The sequence below is a fragment of the Schistocerca cancellata genome, chromosome 4 (genome assembly GCF_023864275.1).
Source record: "Schistocerca cancellata isolate TAMUIC-IGC-003103 chromosome 4, iqSchCanc2.1, whole genome shotgun sequence".
Lineage (NCBI taxonomy): Eukaryota > Metazoa > Arthropoda > Insecta > Orthoptera > Acrididae > Schistocerca > Schistocerca cancellata.
Genome location: NC_064629.1, coordinates 264739293 through 264762620, shown reverse-complemented (window position 1 = coordinate 264762620; position 23328 = coordinate 264739293). Strand labels below are relative to the sequence as shown.

The window sequence follows — 23328 nt, the reverse complement described above, 5'->3', positions numbered from 1 at the left end:
ATTTTACGTAGGATCAGAATTTTCTTGAGTTGCCTGCTAGATCTTTTGCTAAGTAGTTGTATGCTTTGCACATAGATCTTCTCACGGGTGCATGAATCTCTACTAACCTTTGTTTATTGTCATTTGCCCATTCTCTTATGAACTAAGAGTGCAACAGTATTTGCTTCCTCAGCAGTTTCCAAATCTCATTATTAAGCCATGGTGGGTCTTTTAGTGCCTTAATCCACTGCTAGGCACATAATTCTCTAGACCATGGTTCCAATCTCTTTAACCTTTAGCCATCATTCTTCTTCGTCCATCTTACTACAGCTAAGTGATGTCAATCCACTGTCTAAGTGAGATGCTAACAACTTATCTGCTCTTTCTAGCACAAAGACTCTCCTAGTCTTCTTGACTGATTTATTAACTTTTGTAACCATAGTTGCTATAATGATATCATGATCGCTAGTATCTGTTTCTGTACTGATGCTGTCAATAAGTTATGGCCTGTTTGTAGCTGCAAGGTCTGGGATATTTCCACTGAATTTGGGCTGCCAAACTAGTGGCTCAAGACTGTTTTCAGAAAGCATGTTCAAAAGTACTTCACATCACTGTCTGTCAGTACCCCGTGAAATGCATCCATAGAGATCCATTCTATACTTGGTAGGTTAAAGTGGCCTCCAACTAGCAATGCATGATCTGGGTATTTACACACTACTAACCATGGGCATTCTTTGAATGACTCTATAACTGTCACAGCAGAACTGAGTGGCTGGTAAAAACATCCAACTATTAACTTAGTTTCACCTAGAACTGTTATACACGGCCAGATAACTTCACTGTCACACTGAACTTCAACGTCAATAGAGACAATATTTTTGTCAGCTACAATGAACACTCCCCCTCCTGTGGCCTCTAATCTGTCTGTTTGATGTACATTTCAAGACTCATTAAATATTTCAGAGCTTTTCACTCGGGTTAAGTTCCTATGTATTCAAGATTAGATGATAGTGCACCACATACAGTGACAATAGATTGATGTACGTTAAGGGTATGTAAAACACAATTTTGAAAAATGTTCCTCAGATGTATGTTGACCATTAGAATGTAAAAAACTGTTGAAAACACTATTGTAAATATAAAAACGTGTTTTCAGATTAGAAGATGACAATTAAAGTTTGCTGAAATTAGTTGCCCACGTATGTAATTCACATGCAATCCAGGCAAATAAAATTTCTCGAGCTAGAAGATTATATTTTTCCTTGTTGAAGTGGCATATAACAGAGAGAAAGTTAAACAAGCATTTGAAGTTTCCTTAAATATTTCTATTGGTCAGATGACAAAGCAGAAACAGAGGTAGCTAATAATGGCATTCCAGTAGTGATGCCAGAGGAGGTTTAGCAACTCATTTGACAGATGAAGAAAAGATGATGGTGTTGCAGTAGAAATGGTTTAAGTTAGAGGCAAATTAATACAAAAGGAACCTGCAGAATTAATTACAGAATGTCTGAGAAGATACAAAAGGAACCTGCAGAATTAATTACAGAATGTCTGAGAAGATGGAGAGTTTTGTAAAACTGGAACTATGCTGTAAATATTCTACTTCAGAAGAAAAGAGGCGTTGGTAGTTACCTTCTGCACTTTGTGTACCTTATATTCATTGGCAGTCTTTTTGACTTTATTGACTGCTGGTAATTTTGGTACAGTTCCATTAATTTTATTAACTGCTATTTGACGACTCAGTGCCTCTGCTATTCAGCGAGTTGTTACCTGTGTTCCTTACATTATTTACATTCCATAAGGACCTTCCATTACTATATGCATTTTATTTCTGTATTCTTTATGTCAGTATCTGTTTGCTCAGTTTGGCATTTCAATTCATTATTATTATTATTATTATTATTATTATTATTATTATTATTATTATACATTTGCATTATTTACATTGTCTATGGCTTGAATCTTCCCTGTGCTTATTACAATAGTTTTCAGTTTGTTTTGCATTTTACAGTCTTTCAGTGCTTGTAGAACTAGTTGTGGGTCCAAATCTTCATTCACATTTTGTAATTTTTCTCAAAACAGTTTTTCTCTGAGTCTATATTTCTAATGAATTCACAGTTAGTTACATTTATTTAGTCATCTTTACATTGTGCACATTGCAGATTATTATTAAAATCCTAATAATTCTGATTCATCACAATTTTCAAGTCATCAATGACACTGCTGATTTCAGTACTGGTTTCTTAATTGTTTTCTGTATTTTTTCCTCTCAAGCTGTTTAAGTTGCTACTCAGATGTGATGTTACCTCTGCATCTACATCCATAATCCATGAGCCACCTTGCAGTTTGTGGTGGAGGGTACTTTGCGCACCACAGTCACTTCCCTCCTTTCCTGTTTGTCACAGGTGGTTCACATGAAGAATGATTCCTGGTAAGCCTCTGTGGGGGCTCAGATCTTTCTAATTTTATCTTCATGGTCTTTTTGCTGCATATATTAATGAGGAAGTAATATATTTGTTGACTCTTCTAAGAATGTAGGCTCTTGGAACTTTGCTATTAAACCACATGGCAATGCAAAATACCTCTCTTGTAGGATCTGCCACTGGAGATGATTGATCATCTCTGTGACGCTTTCATGCTTACTTAATGAACCTGTAGAAATCCCATGCTGATGAGCAGAGACCAGATCATATGCATTTGCAGGTTGCATATGCATTTGCATATTTGGCTGCTTTTCACCAGTTATTGCGTATTTTAACTAAAAACTAGTGATGATTCATCATTTCACTTTATGTTTACAATATTTTAAAAATTTAGACAGGCAGTCTCTAGCTCAACCTAGTTTTGATGTCTCACAGATTGACTGTGACCTAGAACTGCGTGCAGTCAGTAACCGAGAGGCCACTGCATAACAAAATCATTACAGAAGAGGAAAAGGAACAGGCAGACAAAGTCAATGCTCCTGCATGCGCACCCCTGGTTAATCCCCCCACTGTCATACCGTATGCATGACAGCAGTTAAATTAAACTACACAAGCTTTTAGTCACACGTCCACTGTTTCAGTTTAGCTTTCTATTTACTTGTATACAGTTGAATGTGTTTACAGCATGTAGTGTGTAACGTGTTGTGTGCCATGCCACCCGAAATAAGAAATGTGTTTTGTGGATAGCTGACTATTCTGGAACATTTACATATTACTGAATTGTTTTATATTGTCAAGTGCGAGAAACGTTTCATGCAAAAAGAAAGTTTCAAATAGACCAGCATGTCAAGACAAGTCTTCATAATGCAGGAATGCAGAAGAAAGGACCACGACAACAACTTCTGACAACAGCAAGTTGCAGTAGCAGAGATTTGTCCAAAGGAAACCAAAAAACTTGGTTTAACATTGATCTATGTGAAGCATTCATTGCAAGCAATATTCGCCCTCACAGACTTACAAACCCTATCCTCAAAGGCTTCCTGTGCAAATACTGCATAAATCAAAATACACCAGATGAATCAACATTGTGTAAAAATTACATACTGACAATTTATGCAAATGTTCTGGAAGAAAAATGCAAGGAACTCGAGGACAGTTTTATCTGGATTTCAGTTGACAAAAGTTGACAAGTTGATATATTGCAGGGAGAGTTCCCATCTGCGCAGTTCAGAAAAGCTGGTGTTGGCAGGAAGGATCCAGATGGCACAGGCTGTGGAGCAGACATTGAAATGAAGAATGTGTGGCATGCTCAGCAACAGCGTGATCCAGTTGTTTCCTGGCCACACTTTGTCAGTGGCCATTCATGTGGGCAGACAGCTTGTTGGTTTTCATGCCCACGTAGAATGCAGCACAGTGCTAGCAGCTTGGCTTGTAGATCAGATGACTGGTTTCACAGATAGCCCTGCCTTTGGTGGGATAGGTGATCTTTGTGACTGGACTGGAGTAGGTGGTGGTGGAAGGATGTGTGGGACAGGTCTTGTATCTAGGGTCTATTACAAGGATATGAGCCATGAGGCAAGGTGTTGGGAGCAGGGGTCACATAGGGATGGACTAAGATATTGTGTAGGTTTGGGGGTAGTGGAATGCCACTGTGCGAGGGGTGGGAAGGATAGTGGGCAGGACATTTCTCATTTCACGGTACAATGAGATGCAGTCAAAACCCAGCAGAGAATGTAATTCAGTTGCCCCTGTCCTGCCTGGTACTGAGTCACAAGGGGAATGCCCCTTTGTGGCCAGACTGTGGGACTTTGGGAGATGGTGGGTGACTGGAAAGATAAGGCATGGATCTGTTTTAGTATGAGGTTGGGAGGCTAGTTATGGTCTGGAAAGACCTCAGTGAGACCCTCTATACTTTTTGAGAGGGACCGCTTGTCACTGCAGATGTGACGCTCACCAGTGGCTGCCACTCTCCCTTCCACAATGACCTCCATATGTTCAGATTCTGCTGATCCTTAGCCCTCATGTACATAGACCCACAAAACCATATCAATCAAGCCCAAACTCCCTTGCAGTACCTCCTCCTCATCTATAAAGTTCTCCTATGCAATCCCCAATTCCTGGATCCCATAACACACACTGAAGCCCTTGCCCTCCAGGAAATAGAAAATCATGCACAATGCCACCTCTAAAAACTCTCCACTCTGCTCACTTCCTACTCCCACCTTGGACTATCACTGCCCACCACCTCTTCGACAACCTCCAAACCTCAATCATGTCCCCTCATAGCAGACAAACCCTGTCTCACACACCTACTACATTTACCCAATCCTCCAAAACTCTCTCCCACTACCTCACAGAATCTAAACAGACATGAAACACAGTCATGAACCTTTCCTCCAAAAGCCTTAGTCCCGCAGAAATATCAGTCCTTTCCAAAGGCCTCACCTTTTGCCCGACTCCCAAATTCAATCATGCCGGACTTGTTAAAGACCTTCTGTCCTTCTCCGGTCCCTACAGTGGAAACACTTTTTCGCCACCAAACCTACCAGTCTGACTCAACCAAAGACCAGTGTTGAACCCTGCCTGACTCATTTCACTCCTCCGTCCAACTGTGATCCACCCCATTGTCCCCCAAATCACCCCCTGTTAACTTTCCAAAATTTCTTAACCTTGAACCTTGCTTCACCATCTTTCCCTAAATCCCTCAACATGCAAACTAACTGTACATCCATGGAAAGAACTGCAATCCATCCACCTAAAAACTGATTCTGACCTTATAATCCTACCTGCTAACAAAGGCTCCACCACTGTTGTTTCGAACTGCAAGGATTATCTGACAGAAGGACTCCACTAGCTGTCAAATTCAGCCACCTACAAACCCTGCCACAGTGGCCCCATTCCAGAAATCCAGAAGGATCTCCAGTCTCTCCTCAAATCCTTAGCCTCATCCCCGGAGTCCATCTCTCTCCTGATCCCTACCACTCCCCACACTCCTCCCTTCTACATGCTTCCTGAAGTCCACAAACCCAACCACCTGCGGTCGGTTTCTGTGCCCCCACTGAGAGAGTCTCTGCTCTCATAGACCAACACCTTCAACCTAGTACCCTCAACCTACCCACCTACATAAAAGATACCAACCATTTCCTGCTCTGAATCTCCACAGTTCTTGTTCCTTTACTACACAGTGCCCTGCTCGTCACTATGTTGCCGCCTTCCTTTACACTAACATCCCTAATGACCGTGGCCTTACCTCTATTGAACACTACCTTCCTAATGCCCAACAGATTCCAAACCGAAAACCTCCTTCCTAGTCGCCATAACTAACTATATCCCCACTCACAATTATTTCTCCTTCGAAGGCATTACCTACAAACAAATCTGGGGTATGGCTATGGGCACCTGCATAACACCATCCTATGCCACCCTATTCATGGGCCATCTAGAGGAATGCTTCCTAAACACCCAGAATCCCAAACCCCTCACCTGGTTCAAATTCACTGATGACGTCTTTGTGATCTAGATTGAGAATGAAAATACCCTATCCACATTTCCTAAGAACCTCAACACCTTCTCTCCCGTTCATTTCACTCGGTCCTTCTCACCCCGACAAGCCATCCTCCTCATTGTTGACCTCCACCTCAAAGATGGCCACATCAGTACCTCTGTCCATATCGAACCTACCAACCAGAAGCAGTACCTCCACTTCGACAGCTGCCACCCATTCACTACCAAGAAGTCCCTTCCATGCAGCCTAGCCATGTGGTCCCTCCCAAAATGTACCAAGGGTCTCACTGAAGCCTTTGCAGACCGTGATTACCCTCCCAACCTTGTACCAAAACAGATCTCCCATTCCTCATCTTTCCAGTCACCCAACACCTCCCAAAGTCCAGCCACAGAGGGACATTTCCCTCATTCTCCATCAGGGTTTCAACTACCTCTCATCATCCCCTGAAATGAGAAATGTCCTACCCACTATCCTTCCCACCCCTCCCACAGTGGTATTCCACCACCCCCCAAACCTACACAATATCCTTGTCCATCCCTACACAACCCCTGCTCCCAACCCCTTGCCTCATGGCTTGTATCCTTGTAGCAGACCTAGATACAAGACCTGTCCCATACATTCTCATATGACCACCTACTCCAGTCCAGTCACAAACATCACTTATCCCATCAAAGGCAGGGCTACCTGTAAAACCAGTCATATGATCTACAAGCTAAGCTGCTAGCACTGTGCTGCATTCTACGTAGCCGTGACAACCAACAAGCTGTCTGTCCACACAGATGGCCACCGACAAAGTGTGGCCGAGAAAGAACTGGATCACGCTGCTGCTGAGCACGCCACCCAACATGATGTTCTTCATTTAAATGAATGCTTCACAGCCTGTGCCATCTGGATTCTTCTCACCAACACCAGCTTCTCTGAATTGCACAGGTGGGAACTCTTCCTGTAATATATCTTATGTGCCGATAACCCTCCTGGCCTCAACATTCATTAAAGTGCGCGTAATTTATGTTGGCCGCTGAGTTTAGGTTTGTTCTGCGCATCTGACGTCACAAAACACAGTCAGCCAATGAACAGAGAACGACGTTGCCAAATCTCGACTGCAGTGCAGAGCACGGACGAGTGTCTTCAGTTTTAGAAACGTTCAGTCATAAATAAAGTAATAGAACAAAAGCAATGTCTTGATAGCAGACTTTCTTTTATAGAAAGTTTGGAAAAAGCATTCTTTATACCAATTGCTTCATATTCTATAAATTAATTAAACCAAACAAGCAATAAGACTCTTAATTCAGGCAATAGCAAGGAAAAGTGTTTGTATCAATCTCACGAACTGCTTTTTCGCAATAAAGGACAGCGGTAATTGTTTATTTTCTATTGTACTTTGACGAAGCATGAGTAATTGATAGTCATACCAACAGTGTTTGTCAGTATTTTGTGTGACGTGTTAGAGTCCTCATTGAAATATTTCACCAGACGAGCTGCGGTAGCGTAACGGTTAAGGTGTTGGGCTACTAAGCGAAAGGTTATTTAAAAACAATATCGAAGTGTCTTACTTCACAAATTTTATTCGTTTGAATGCAATTTTTTGAAATTTATAGTGCTTTGTCTCTTCATTAACCCTTTCGCTGCTGCTTTCCCTGCATTCCGCGCTGTGTACAATTTTGTCATCACTGCACTGCTCGCCTGTGCAGACTGCTTTGACACTCTTATCATTCGATTCCACAAAAACTATTTGGCCCAAAAATTTGATTTTTACACATCTTCTTAACTGATACCTTCGCCCCATAAATGACTTACTTTTGTTTCGATGTTCAATGCAGTTATTATGCAGCATTAAATATAGTAAACCATTGCACGAAATTCTGAAGAGTTTGCAGAGGTAAAAGTCCATAGCGTATACTTTCCGTATGGTCGATTTTAGTTGCCACAATGTTGAGAATGAAATGTGGACAAGATACCTAAATTTCATATAAAATTTACTGTATAACAATATCTCATTTAATTTAAGTACCACATAGTTGTTGTATGTAATATTGAGAAATATCCATCTTTCGCGACTGTAATGAAAGTTTTATTTACACCGGGCGCGTTTGGCTTTATTTTAAACCACTTAAATCAATTAAAGGTATGGCACATACACAATGGTACTCATGTTCTCTTTCTTGTTTTTGTTCCACAGTCACAGTTTTACCAATGGTACTGAAATATATTCCTCTTCTGCAACTGTAATAAGGGGATTACTTAGACCAGACGCGTTTCTCTCTTTTGAAGCATCTTCAGTGGACAGTATTTTGTCTCCACCATTGCCAAGTCACCTTTTGTAGTTTTGTGCTGCGGTAACATAATATTCAATGTTTGTATCGGCTGATCAGTGTTTTAGCATATAAATGCTGTTTGTGTGTGCCACACACAAAAATTATATTTGAAATAGCTCAGAGCACTTCACTGATAGACGGTATATTCAAGTCTTAATGTTTTTGTAAGTCCACAGTTTTGTTTAACGTATTTTGTCTACTCCCTTTTGATTGATTGAAGTGCTTTAAAATAAAGCCAAACGCGCCTGGTGTAAATAAAACTTTTGTTACAGTCGCGAAATATGGAATATTTCTCAATATTACATATGACACCTATGTGGTACTTAAATTAAATGAGATATTGTTATATAGTAAATTTTATATGTAATTTAGGTATCTTGTCCACATTTCATTCTCAACATTGTGGCAACTAAAATCGACCATACGGAAAGTATACTCTATGGACTTTTACCTGTGCAAACTCTTCAAAATTTCGTGCAATGGTTTACTATACTTAATGCTGCATAATAACTGTGTTGAACATCGAAACAAAAGTAAGTCATTTATGGGGGGAAGGTATCAGTCAAGAAGATGTGTAAAAATCAAATTTTTGGGCCAAATAGTTTTTGTGGAATCGAATGATAAGAGTGTCAAAGCAGTCGGAACACCATGTGTCTTCACAGGCGAGCAGTGCAGCGACAAAATCGCGCACAGCGCGGAATGCAGGGAGCACGTCTTTGTAGCAGCGAAAGGGTTAATGCGGCCATGGTGGCTTTACTTCATGAACTGCGTGCTCCCCCCTAAACGTAAGCTTGCGAACTATGCTATACTATGGCGCATCTCGGCGGGCATGCGCGAGCCGCCAAGATAAAAGAATTGAACTATAGTCATTGTTCTTACCCATCTAGCGCCTTCCCTGTTCCCATTCCAGCACTACACAGCCCTCTATTCCACCAACCCCACCCAGTCTTTTTACTTCTCTCCTTCTCTTCTACACACCCCCACCCCCACCCCCGCCCCTGTCCCCTGCTCGTCAGTCTAACCTCCGAACTGCATCTAGCTGCTCTACCTTCTCTCCTCCTAGTCCCTGCACACTCCCACTAGCAGTACTTTATTGTCCCACAACCCTGCCCTGCTATCCCTCCCCCTCCCAGCCCAACCCTTCTCCTTACCCTCGCCCGGCTGCCTGTCCCATCATGTGCTGCTGCTGCTGCTGCTCATAGTCTGGCTTCAGCTACCAGAGACTGTGGTCATGTGTGTGTGAGTTGCGTTTGCGTGTGTGTGCGTGTAAAAATAAACAGAGACCAACACAACAACCTAATGGAAGGAGTACAGATGACATGCAGGAGCAGCATGGATGAATACAGCTGAAGATTGTAATGCATAAAATAGTCTAGAGGATGCCTTTGTCCAACAGCATGCCATGTATAGCATAATGGTGGAGGTGGTGGTGGTGGTGGTGGTGGTGAATACTTGGTCAAATGTTACATGATACTACCTAATAATGCAGTCATAATAATAAGTTTCTAATTTTTTATTCTACTGCTGTTTGCTATATTTTAGCCAAACAACCTAAGTATGTGAAATTAAAGAATTGCAAATAGTTTAAGGAGTAAAAGTAAAAACTCACCAAATAGTTAAGCCACATAGTCACTGAGATGTGCGGAAAAAAAAAGACGGAATGCTGCTAGCTTTCATTAGCTTTCAGATGAATTCTTGAAAGGTATACTAGCACTGTAGCTCAAGCTGTTGTGCCAGCTCAATGTTGTCAGCAAGAACCATATAGCCGTAAACATGTATGTGTATCATGACTTCGAAGAAGACTTCATCTGAAAACTAGCAACACTCTCAGTCTTGTTTATGTGACTCAGCACCTCAACTATTTGTTGAGTTATTACCTTTACTCCTTAATATATTTATATTTTGCCAAAGGCTTTTCAGTATAAGATTAAAGTTTTGTTTAGCCGGCCGCGGTGGTCTAGCGGTTCTGGCGCTGCAGTCCAGAACCGCGGGACTGCTACGGTCGCAGGTTCGAATCCTGCCTTGGGCATGGGTGTGTGTGATGTCCTTAGGTTAGTTAGGTTTAAGTAGTTCTAAGTTCTAGGGGACTTACGACCTAAGATGTTGAGTCCCATAGTGCTCGGAGCCATTAGAGCCAAAGTTTTGTTTATTTGTGTGGTAGAATTTTTTTATACTTCCCTGTGACTTATTGTATCTCTTATAGGTGTCTTGATAGTCATAATTCTGTTTCAGCTCCCCAGGACGCAGTACATTTTACCAAGATGAACTGTTAAGTGCAGTTGGGATGTCTGTGGGAAATCTACCAGAATATCAGAAGGAAAGATTCCAGGATTTTGCACTATTTAAAGAAGATGTGAATATCAAACCTGAGGTTTGTATTATTTGCTGCCAATGTATTAACAGGAAAAAATTACAACTTCATATTATTTAGACTGATACTTGATTCTGACAGTCTGGTTATACTCTCCACCAAAAGAACAACCTGAGTAGTGCTAGGACTGAAGGTGGCATCCTTCACTGTTCACTATTTTGTCACATAAATCTCTTCTCAGTTCTCCCATGCTGTGACTTAAATGTGCATAATGTGCTGTGGGGCTCTGCAACCACATGCCCCTGAAGTAGTGCTGAAAAGCTGTTCATAGCAAATGGAATCATCTTGCATCATTGATCTACCCATATACTCTCCCGCACTTACAGATACTGTTCAGTAGGAAGCAACTGACAATTTTTACTCCAAGCAATTGACGATTTTTATCCCAGTGACCACATTTTGATTTGGATACACCTGACAGATCAAGCGATACTGCAAAAGAAGCCACATAACAACAGAGTTAACTGTATACTGGAAAAGTGGCTGTTGGTGACAAAGTGGCAGCATCCAGTATTGACTGAATCCAATAACAAAAGCTATTGCCTGTACTTATGGTACATTCATTTCACAGTCTTCAGGTCATCTGTGAAGATCTTCTAGTGCAAGCAGAGCAATTTCATACGCTCCCTACTAATATGTGTAACTATCAACTGTTTGCACAGGTGGAAAGTAGACATATTAGCAGCGAGAGTAAAATAATAATATTTCATCAGCTTGTGGAGTTTATTAAGTCTACAGTCAGTTTCACTGAAATACATGAGGTCATGAAGAGTATAGCCAATACACAAGAGAGGTTTGCCAGTATCTGATATTCATACTGGGCAAGATGCAATTTCATTTTCAACAATAAAAAAGAATGCAACTACCCCTTCTCTATGTGCGAGCTGGAGTCTGTACTGTTTGTGACCCTAAATGCTTCCCCAGTGTATCATCTACAATTCGAAGATTTATTGTTTCCTTTCGTCAATGATTCTGCCATTTCCTATTCCTCTTTTAGCTGTAAAAATGTGAGTTATTTGTATTAATGGAGAGTTTATGAGTTTGAGGAATAGGATGAACTCTGTAGTTATAATTTTTCTTTGGGGAAACTTATGTAACTAAATGTCATTGTTGCATTATTCTATTCACTTGAACTTCTATCACTTTTCAGATTCTGTTGAAATATCTGGATTTCACTGTTCTAGGTGCTTCAAGTTCTTTGGTCCCTTAACAAATATGAAGTAGAAGATATTATGTCATATTTTGTTAAGAAATCTCTAGCTGTCTCAAAATGGAATGAAGAACTCAATAGTTCTGTGTATGGAATTCATGATATTATCTTGGACTACTTAAAATTTGGCCTAACAAAGGAAAAGAAAAAGGTAAGAAAATATTTTTTTATGAGTGCATTCCTCCTTGTAGAAAACCTGAAGATAAAAAGTTCAACTATAAAACAAAATTAAGATTTTTACATTTAACTCTTGGCTTGCATGTGAATTAAAACAAAATTAAGATTTTTACATTTAACTCTTGGCTTGCATGTGAACTAAAGCACTGTAAATAGCCCAGAAAAACTGAAAGTCTTACCACAATCATTCATAACAAAACTAAACTGATCATCATAAGCCATCTGTGCAGTATCATTCCAGAACTGAGATATCAAAATAAGCATTTCCTGGAAGGCACTGCAAACAACTTTTACTATGACCTTTCCACTAATGTGCACTTGTACTGCCCCATGCAGAAATAAAGGAGAATTTCAGTAATAGTTGTGGGGGCAATTGTAATCATTGCTCAGTGACCTGACAGATATTTCAGTTAAGCTGCTGTGTTATCAAATTTAGAATACTGATTACTTGGCCTGATATACAAAATGCACATTAGAATACATATCATTGGTCTTTTCTTATCTCTTGTGATTCATCCAGAATCTTTGTTTGTCCTTGTACCATCAATTTGACTTTCTACATGTCATATCAACCACAATGTTATTTTAATTATGGACTCAGTTACTGTTGTGTCACTGCTCAGAGATAGGAATGGACAGTCCTAAAGCAGCAAATAATAATGACACAGTATTAACTAAAATATATCTATTTTGTGAGGCACTTAACTTACAAGGAGGGTGCAGCCTGTGAGTGGTTCGTTACATCAGTCATAATGTCCAGGTCACTGATAACTGTTCGGTAATACACAGAATCTTTCTGTGTGGAATAGACGGACTGTACAGAGTCCACTGCAGCTTGTTGATAACTCTGTAGCACACTTGATAATCTCTATAATAATCAAGATTTAAAGGTGAACACAAACTGGCTGCTCAGCTCTGCGGACAAAAATAAATACTTGCCGACAGTGGCAACGCACTGACTATTCCTTGAAGGTGTGGCTGTAGGTCTTGTCTTGGTTGGTGTCTCTGGCAACCAGCGACTTTCCTCGTGGTGGTGTCAGTGGTAGTACCAACTGTGAGACTTACGCTTCAGTATATCAATGACACCACATCTCCCTCCCCCCTCCCCCCCCCCCCCCAAAAAAAAAAAAAAAAAAAAAACAACTTCACACCATTTTTTGTGTACTGCTGGTTCATGGACAGACAGCAGAGAAAGGTCTGATTTCAGACGTCTCAGGTGGGACAGGATCTCTACCTGTGGCCGATAGCAGATCCCTGTCCATACCTGGGTATACACCTTGACAGTAGCTGTGACTACCAGCTGAAAGATCAACCACAGCATACACTTCTGTGTTCAGGGATGCTGCTACTGTGGATGGGTCAACAACAACAGCTGCATGATCCCTTTGGATGTCCTGGTGGATGCCCACAGGTGGGACATTTGAAGACATCACCTCAGGCTGTGGGACCAGCGGCGACACTGGAGATGGTTGGTCCACAGCAGTCTTTGCTGGTGCCTCGACAAGAGGTGATGACCAAGCTGGATGAAGAGTTGGGGATAAAGCTGTGGATATCTGCAGAGCAGTGGGTGTGTGAGCAAAAATTCTGTAGCAGAATCATGAATCCAAGAATGCTGCAACTGGTTGTGATTACACTGGTGCAGCCTCAGTGGACCTTGAATGGTATATGACAATCCACCAGAAATGTCTTTCATGACATCCTGCTCCCAATGCCTGTCTTTGCCAAACACTCAGATGCTGTCCTGGGGCTGGAATCTTGTAGGGCATGGTGGAATGAGTGGCTTCCGAGGTAGCCACAGGAGATGCAGAAGTGTATGATGACACTGACCATATAAGAGTTCTGCCGACGGCTTTCTGTCATGAGACAAGGAGTGGTAGGATGACAAAAATTTCTTTAAGGCCTGATACCATGTGTGGGCTGAATGCAGCTTGCCCATTTGCATCTTGAACATGCATACAATACATTTGAATTCACCGTTTGACTGTGGTTGAAATGGCGCCATAGTGATATGCTGGATGCCGTTGTCATTGCAAAATTGTCCGAAGTCAGCCAACGTAAATTGTAGTCCATTGTCAGAAATAATAACCTCTGGTAATCCTCCAATACAAATAATGGAGGTGATAGCCGACACTGTACTGGTAGTTGTAGTGGAATTTGTTGGGTCTACAAAGAGAAACGTGCTATAAGAATCTACCACCAGCAACCATCATGTATTCCAAAAAGGTCCCACAAAAACCACATGTAGCCATTGCCATGGCCCCTTTGGTCATGGACACTCAAAAAACCATTGCAGTGGAGCAGATTTGTGTCCTGCAAAAGCAGTGCAATGGGAGATTATCTGTTCAATTTGGGTGCTATGTCCAGGCTGAGCAAGCTGCTTGTTGCCTACTACTCCCCGACAACCATGATGCAGTGATTTCAACACTTCCCTCTGGAGGCATATGCCAGGGGATGGTGGATTTCTTTTAAGCTGCAAGGTCACCAATTTCGAACATATTGCAAGAGCACTTGAAGAGCTGGGTCTGAGGTGGATTTCTGTGACATAGGATTGTAGGTAGTCTACTAGAAACCTGTAAAGGGTGTCATGACCCTGCGAGTAAATCTGGAAGCATGAATCCTCATATGAATCAAATACACAATCTGTATCAACTGGTAACCATGGTAGCAAGTCAGTCTTTGAATCTTGAGCTGTGGGCCAATAAACAATTCATACTGGAAGTTCGACAACAGCAGGACCCAACATTGTAATTTTTGTGCTGTCCATGGTGGGAAAGGCTTGGCAGGCTGAACGAAGGCACCAGTGGCTTGTGATCAGTGATGAAAGAGAAACATGACTCAAACAAATACTGGTGAAATTTTGTGACCCCAGAAGTAGTAAAGAGCACCTCCTTTTCCATCTAGCTGTAATTATTCTAAGCCTTGTTTAAAGTTTTGAAAGCAAAGGCAATGGGCCTGTCGAAAGAACCACTGGGGAGAGCACTGCTCCAATCCTATTGGATAATGCATCAACTTGTAAGACAATAGGCTTGTCTGGGTCAAAGTGGACCAAACAACGATCACCGAGGAGAGTGTCCATAAGTTGCTGAAATTTGTCCTGAGGATCTTTGGACCGCATGACAGGAGCAACTTTTCAGTGCAGCCAGTGCAGTGGAGCTGCAATTTGTGCTGCTTGAGGAATAAACTTGATGCAATACGTCAGTTTGCCCGCGATCACTTTAAGTTACTAGGTGCCGGCAAATCCCCGATCGCCAGAGAGTGTGATTGTGCCTGATGGATGCACTATGCATTAATTACATGACCCAGCTGTTCAGTTTCTATATTTAAAAATGCGCCCTTCACTTTATCGCACTTTAAGCCCATTTCAAAAAGAACTTGGAACAAACACTCTTAAGTTGACTGAATATTCTGCTGGTGTGCATCCAGACACTACAATGTCATATAAATAGATTTCACATGAAGAAATCTTAACTGTTAACTGCTCCAAAAATCTAGCAGAAGCTGATGCATTGCCAAATGGGAGGCAATGGAACTGGTATAAACCCAAGTGCACATTACTGAGTGAGGTGGTGCAGTGGTTATCACACAGGACTCGCATTCAGAAGGACAACAGTTCATATCCACGTTCGGCCATCCAGATTTAGGTTTGCAGTGATTTCCCTACATGGCTCCAGACAAATCCTGGGATGGTTCCTCTGAAAGGGCATTTCTGCTTTCATTCCCCATCCTTAACACAATCCGATCTTGTGCTCCATTTCTAATGACCTCAATGTCATAGGACATTAAACCCCATCTTTATTCCTTCCCTCCTTCCAAGTGCACATTATACATGAAGAACTGTTAGGACTGCATATTCAGGAGGAAGTGCAAGTATGCCTCTTGCAAGTCAGTTTTGGAGAAGAAGTGATCCTGTCCCAAACTGGTCCATCAGTTTGTCGGACTGAGGCATCCCTGTGTGTGGGTTTACTGAAGATTTAAGGTGTGCAAATAGCCGTAAACCACCTGACACCTTTTTAATAACTACCGGGGAACGCCCAATGACTTTCTGAAATCGGGTCAGTAACACGACTGTCATGCCATTATCTCAGTTCTTGAGCAACCTGACATGAATGGCAAGTTGCACATTATCTTTTGAAGTTATGTTTACCTTGAAATCTTTAGCTTGTTACCGAACTTCTTGAAATAGATTTCTTTAATTTGCACACAATTCATTGACACAGTTGGCACAGTAACATTGGTGTCCATTGTCCAGAATATCCATATCAAACAAATCAATTGAGTCCAGACCAGAAATGTGTGGGCTGTCCTGTGAACACAAGACAAGAAATTACTCAGTTTTAGTAACATTACAAAGTGTTGCAGGCAGGCTGCCCATGCCCAGTACTGGAATATTCTGACCATTGTCTACTGACAGAGGGGCATTAGGCTGCAGTAGCCATGGGTATCTAAAAATTAATAAGTTTTTATGTTCAGAAACATTATGGAATCATCTGTAATTGTAGTTTCACAGAAAGGTGTGGCACGTGCAAATGTACATATAGTTCATTTTTCTGGCATTGAATCACTTGTGAATGTTTCTCTTTATTTGAAGGATGAGCCACTGATTGTGTCTCCTGCACTGGTTCAGCTGATACTATATTTACTTTTATTGAGGCACATTGTCAACTAGAGTCTGACTGTCGCCTAGCATTGTGGTTTTTCAAATAAACTGTTTTAATGTGTGTACACTTGCAAAAGGAAAAGCACTTTGCCTCCGTGCACTGTTTATGGTCATATTCTGTGAAGCACTGTGGGCACAACATCCTTGTATTAGACTGCAAATGGGCACGTGCACAGCGTGACTGACTGTTTTTAACACTTGGCTTTGTCTGCCACTTGATTCCTGACTGAATAGAGAATTGAGTGCATGTAGAACTTTGAACTGCAGAAATGCCTGGAGCCTCTAAATCTACCCCTGGTACATTTACATTGTTCTGAGACTCAATGATAGAAAGCACAGTTTCTAAATCAGGATTCGGTATCTTCAAAATAGCAGAGTGTATACTCACATCTGATACATTTTGGGTAACTGCGCCATGGAGAATGATGTAAATATAGCACAGTCCACATGAACACTTAAATTTGCAGTGTCTGATAAGACCTTCTTGATCCATGACCCATTGTTTATTTGTCTGAGCAGGTTGCTCCCTGAACCTAAAAAACTTGTCTCTGTAAGCTGCTTCATGCACCTTAGTGCAAAGTATTCACCTAACTTTTGAAGTAACAACTCATAATCAGCATCCTGTGGCCGAAAGTCCAGAAACAGCTTTTCACACAACCAAAACACTTCAGAACCCACATTAGAAAGGAAATAAGCTTTGTGCCTGCTATGCCATAGGCAGAGAAATGTGCTTCAAATTTGAGCACAACAGTCGGCCCAGTCCTCTTGCTAGCCATGAAATTCTCAGAATTTGGGTGCGGATTTAGTTTGTTGAGGTGCAGCTGTTGTTGCTGCTCTGCAGCAGTTGTTGAATCTATTGCCCCTGTATGTGAACCACATCTGTCAGAAGAAGTACTTGTGGTGGCAAAGACACGATAATTCAGTAAACCAATGATGTCTTCCTTTTTGGCAGAAGAACATAGCACTGTAGGTTCAAAATTCTGATCGCCATGGATGAGTCACTGCTTGGAGATAGGAACAGACAGTCCAAAAATAGTAAATAATGGTGACACAATCTTAACTAAAATATATTTATTCTGCAAGACACTTAAACTGTGAGGAGGGTGCAGCCGTGGGTGGGTCATTACAGCAATACACTGTTCAGAGGTTGTAGTGTACAGGTCACTGACAACTGTCCAATAATATGCAGAGTCTTTTTGCATGGAATAGATGGATTGTACTGAGTCCACTGTAGCTTGTCCTTCCATAGCTACAAGAAGTCTCAACTATTTTGAAGATAATCACAGGACAAAATTTTTCAGATGTAAAGATGATTTCTATGTCCAACAGGGAGGACTCCCCATGGAGTCACCCATAAGTGGCCTGCTGGCTAACATCTTCCTTGACCACCTTGAAAACAAAATCTTTGAAGAAATAATAAAACCAAACCAGTACAAAGTAATATGTTGGTACCACTATGGCTTTTTTTCACAGAAACAACTGGGGTCACAAGTGCCCAGGTAGCATTATGTTGATGACATACATTGCTTGATGAATGAAACACATGACCATATGCTACAGTTATGCAGAGACATCAATACTGCTCACACAAAAATCTACTTCACCCTTGAAACTGAAAGAGACAGCAAAATATATTTCCTAGACGTCACAACAGAAAACACATCAGAAAGCTGACACAGTTCACACACACAACAGAGAATAAACAAGGCATAAAAGATGAAGACATGGCGCACCATAACCTTTGACTGCAAAATAACACTCAGAATGGGAAACATCATGAGGAAACACAGTATAACTGTGACATGTAAAACAAACAATACTGTGCAGAAAAGATTTAAAAAGCCTAACACTACAACAACTGCAAACATTGTGATTCAGTATACATTGAACAGACATGTAAAAACCCCCCCAGGGGGCGCACGGTTCTTTCATGAGTTCGTGCTTGGTGCACATGGGGCCCTGAGCTATTGCAGCTCATTCTTCATTCCCTAGCTACATTTCTTTCTCCCTGCCTCCTCCCTCCCTATCCCTGCTCCTTCCCTGTTGCAACCTCCTTCCCCTCTTTTGGTGTTCTGATTTATATCGACCTGCCTATTCCCCTGGTTTCCTGTATTGGTTGCAATTTTGTTCCTTTTGCCAGGTGGTTTTTCAAAATTTCCTGTTTTTAATGTGAGCCATATGGAGAAGAACTCCCTCCCTAGCATCTACAGTGTGGATTCTTCTACCCCTCCCTCCCCCTCCCCTTCCCCACTGTAGCCCCCTTCCACCCTGCTAGGTCACCCACACGTGTAGCCAGTCCGTGTGGCGGGGCTGTTATGTATCCATATGGCTGAGCCCCCTGACAACACAGGAATCACACTACTTATACCTGAGCTGTTCCCTCCCCGTGTTTGCCAAGGTGTGATTCCTTGTCTTCTTGGAGCATCGGAACTCCCGGTAACAGCCGCTGTGCCAGATGGTCCTTGTTGTGGCTGGGTGGCGCCCATGGGGAGAGCCCCTGGTCGGAGTGGGTGGATGCTTGGCACATGAAGCATATGAAGCTGCAAAAATCTGGCCGTTCTCACATGGCCGCCTATTAAAATGGTGAAATATCCTTAAATACTGCCTTGTATGACCTGGTAGCCTTCCCTTCCCTGGCTATCCCATGGGAGGAGAGCCAGGCTCACTGTCTTGGGCTAAAACCCTTTCTCCATCACCTCGTCAGTACTAGGACGAATGGAGTCACTTTCACTGCCACAAAGCCATTGTTTTTCGTGGAAAATATCAAGGACAAGTTTGAAGTGGAGTCTATTAGTAAGATGTGGCCGGGCTCCCTGTTGATCGAAGCTTTTTCTGCCAGCCAGTCCACAGCTCTTTGTCACTGTGATCATCTTGACAATGTTCCAGTGTCTATCACTCCTTGCCAATCTCTGAATATGGTCCACGGCATCATTTTTCATAAAAACTGATGAGGAACTTCAGGCTAATCTGGAGTGGCATGGTGTTAGTTTTATTTGATGTGTGCAGAAGGGTCGCAAAGATGCAAAGACAACCGCACCGATACTGGTGGCTTCATTCTGGCTTTTGAGGAGGATGCCCTCCCAGAGAAGGTCAAGAGTATGTGCTACAGATGTGATGTGAAGCCGTACATCCCTCCACCTGTTCGGTGCTTGCATTTTGGGCATATGTCTTCCCATTGTACGGCGGACCCTTTGTGTGGTGATTGTGGCCACCCAGTCCACAAGGGAAGCCCTTGTGTTCCACCACCTGTGTGCGTCAACTGTGCTGACCAGTATTTCCCCCGCTCACCTGATTTCCCAGCTTGCAAGAGAGAAAAGAAGATACCAGAATACAAGTCCCTGGTTCGCCTGTCTTACACTGAGGCTCACCAGAAGTATGAGAGACTCCATCCAGTGTCACTATCTTCAACTTTTACCTCTGTTACTTCCTTTCCTCTTCCTCCTCCTCCCTCGTCCTTACCCCAGACCCACCCCACTCTCCCCTCCACCTCACCTGCAGTTTCCACGACCTCCCATCAGGGAGTCACTCCCCCTTCCTGGCCGAAGAAGTGCCCCCCTTCTTTGGCATCTGCCGGTTATCAGGCTCCCTCCCAGGAACCCTCTCCCCGGCATCTCTCAGGCCAGAAGACTCTCACCACCACTCAGCCACGAGGCGCAACATCTGTGCACCCCAAGTTCGCCTACTCTCTTTTGGTCCCTGATCTTGCAGACACCTGCACTCTCCATGTCCTGCCCTCCTCCACCTCAGAAAGAGATGAAGAAGAAACATAAATCCCATGACAAGGTGCCCCCAGTGCCCCTGGAGGTGCCAACTCCCCTCTCGCAACCTGAGTCTGACATATTATTTATGGATATCACCCCATCCTTGTCGGTTACAACTACTGACAAGGTGACATGACCTCCTCCTTAGCTCCTTGATGCCTACCTTTGACTCACGCCACACGATCATCCACTGGAACTGCAACGGATACTATCGTCACCTACCGGAAATTCAACATCTTGTCTCCTCTTATTCTGTGTTACGTCTTGTTCTCCAAGAAACGCATTTCTGTGATGACCACTCTCCAACTTTCTGTGGTTATCAGATGTTCTGTCAGAACCGTGCTGGCCCTGGGATAACATCTGGTGGTGTTTGCACTTTGATTCACTCCGATGTCCTTAGTGACTGGATCCCCCTATGTACCACCTTGAAAGTGATAGTGATTAGAGTGCAAACGTCTCTGGCAATCACCCTTTGCAATGTCTACCTCTCTCCAGATCGGTCACTTGCTTATGTTGCACTATCTACCTTAATCCAGCAAGTCCCTCCCCCGTTTCTCCTCCTTGGGGGTTTCAATGCCCACCATCCATTGTGGGGAGTGTCACTTCAACAGGTCAGGGAATCGTAATCGATCAACTTATCATGGACTTCGATTTGTCTCCCCCTCAACAATGTCTCCCTTACCCACTTCAGTGCTGATCATAGCATCCATCTTCTCAGCTATCGATCTCACGATCTCCACCCCTGCCCTCATGGCTTCCCTACATTGTCCATCCCTTGATGACCTTTGTGACAGTGACCACTTTCCAGTGACACTGTCATTCCCCTGCTGTCGCCAGGCAGACAGGCCCCCACATTGGGTATTCCACAGGGCGTATTGGCCTTTATACATGTCAGCTGTCCTCTTTGACACCTCCCTCTCGAATTCCATTGATGCAGTCGTGCAAGACACCTCTGCTGCTCTTTGTCATGCTGCTGGCACTGCTGTTCCCCTACCTACAGGGCCCCCTTAATCATCAGCCGGTACCGTGGTGGACCAAGGACATTGCAGTCACTGTCCAGGACTGCTGACAGGTGCTGCAGTGATTTAAGTGACACCCCTCCCAGACCAACCTCACTTCTAAGTGTCTCCGAGCTAAGGCTAGTTACCTTATTAAGCAGAGTAAAAGGGAGTGCTGGGAGCACTATGTTTCCTTCCTGGAGACATATGACTCTTTATCGCGGGTGTGGTCAAAGTTCCGCAGTGTTCTGGGCCACCAGCAACAGTCAGTTGTCCAGGGTCTGAACCTCCAAGGAGCTCTGTGCAGTGATTCATTGGTCCTCACGGAACACCTTGCAACACACTTTATGGTGACATCGTCATCTGCTTCTTACCCTCCTACCTTTCTGCAGCAGTAACACAGAGTTGCACAGAACCCCCTCCATTTCATCCTGCACACACATATCCATCCGCATATACACAGACACAAATGTCTGCTTGTGTCTGTGTATATGCGGATGGATATGTGTGTGTGTGCGAGTGTATACCTGTCCTTTTTTCCCCCTAAGGTAAGTCTTTCCGCTCCCGGGATTGGAATGACTCCTTACCCTCTCCCTTAAAACCCAAATCCTTTTGTCTTTCCCTCTCCTTCCCTCTTTCCTGACGAGGCAACCATTGGTTGCGAAAGCTAGTATTTTGTGTGTATGTTTGTGTGTCTATTGACCTGCCAGCGCTTTTGTTTGGTAAGTCTCATTATCTTTCTTTTTATATATATATATTTTCTCATGTGGAATGTTTCTTTCTATTATATATATATAATAGAAAGAAACATTCCACATGAGAAAAATATATTAAAAAGAGAGATTCCATGACTTACCAAACAGGAAAGTGCTGGTAGATAGGCACAATAAAAAACACACAAACACACACACAAAATTTCGAGCTTTCGCAACCCTCAGTTGCTTCGTCAGGAAAGAGGGAAGGAGAGGGAAAGATGAAAGGATGTGGGTTTTAAGGGAGAGGGTAAGGAGTCACTCCAATCCCGGGAGCGGAAAGACTTACCTTAGGGGAGAAAAAGGACAGGTATACACTCGCGCACACACACACTCCCTTAAAACCCACATCCTTTCATCTTTCCCTCTCCTTCCCTCTTTCCTGACGAGGCAACCGTTGGTTGCGAAAGAATTTTGTGTGTATGTTTGTGTTTGTTTGTGTGTCTATCGACGTGCCAGCGCTTTCGTTTGGTAAGTCACATCATCTTTGTTTTTAGATAAATTTTTTCCCACGTGGAATGTTTCCTTCTATTATATATATGAGAGAGAGACAACAAAATCTGATGTATCATATTTCTTAACCTAAAAATAACCTGTATGTAAGTATTTCAGGAAAACAATAAAAAACAAAACCACTGAGGATGACACAGTTGTGATGAAACGAAACAATAATTTGTGTACTTGCAAAAAGGCAGACCCATCCTTAATTCATTATTATTTTTCTGCAAGCATGAGAACTGAGCTCAAAATTCCAATATGATAGTAAAATTTCTGTTTTGGACATATTGGAAACTTAGTTTTGAAAATCATATTTACTTTATCAAAAGCACTCCAAACTATTTTTGCTCATCTGTTAATTTCTTTTTCATGTCCATCCAATCACTGTCTTCAGCTCCTCTAACGGAAAAAACATAACCTGAGTTTAGTACTTCATTGCTAATTTGCACTGTATTCTTTTGATATGTTGATTACATGTTATTTTGGTGCTTTTATAATTGATTTGTTTGTGTACTTTTGCCTCTTGCCCTATTTAATTCTTTCTTTAGTTGTTGAAGTCCCTGTGCATTAAAAGCAAGCTATTCAACTTCATCCTCAAAGGGAAATTAGGTAGTATACGATCCATTAACACATACCTGTGCATACTAATGTGCTTTCTGAAGAGTGCATGTACACCAATAAT

At 42.4% G+C, this 23328-nt stretch overlaps 1 protein-coding gene across 1 annotated transcript in view; it reads left to right on the top strand.

Annotated features, from left to right (window-relative positions):
- LOC126185151 (apoptotic protease-activating factor 1) overlaps positions 1 to 23328 on the top strand; it is a 277026-nt gene that overhangs the window by 88353 nt on the left and 165345 nt on the right. The window contains exons 7-8 of the mRNA XM_049927997.1: positions 10455 to 10593; positions 11778 to 11954. Of these exons, the coding sequence (XP_049783954.1) occupies positions 10455 to 10593; positions 11778 to 11954 (316 nt within the window). The remainder of the gene's footprint in view (positions 1 to 10454; positions 10594 to 11777; positions 11955 to 23328) is intronic.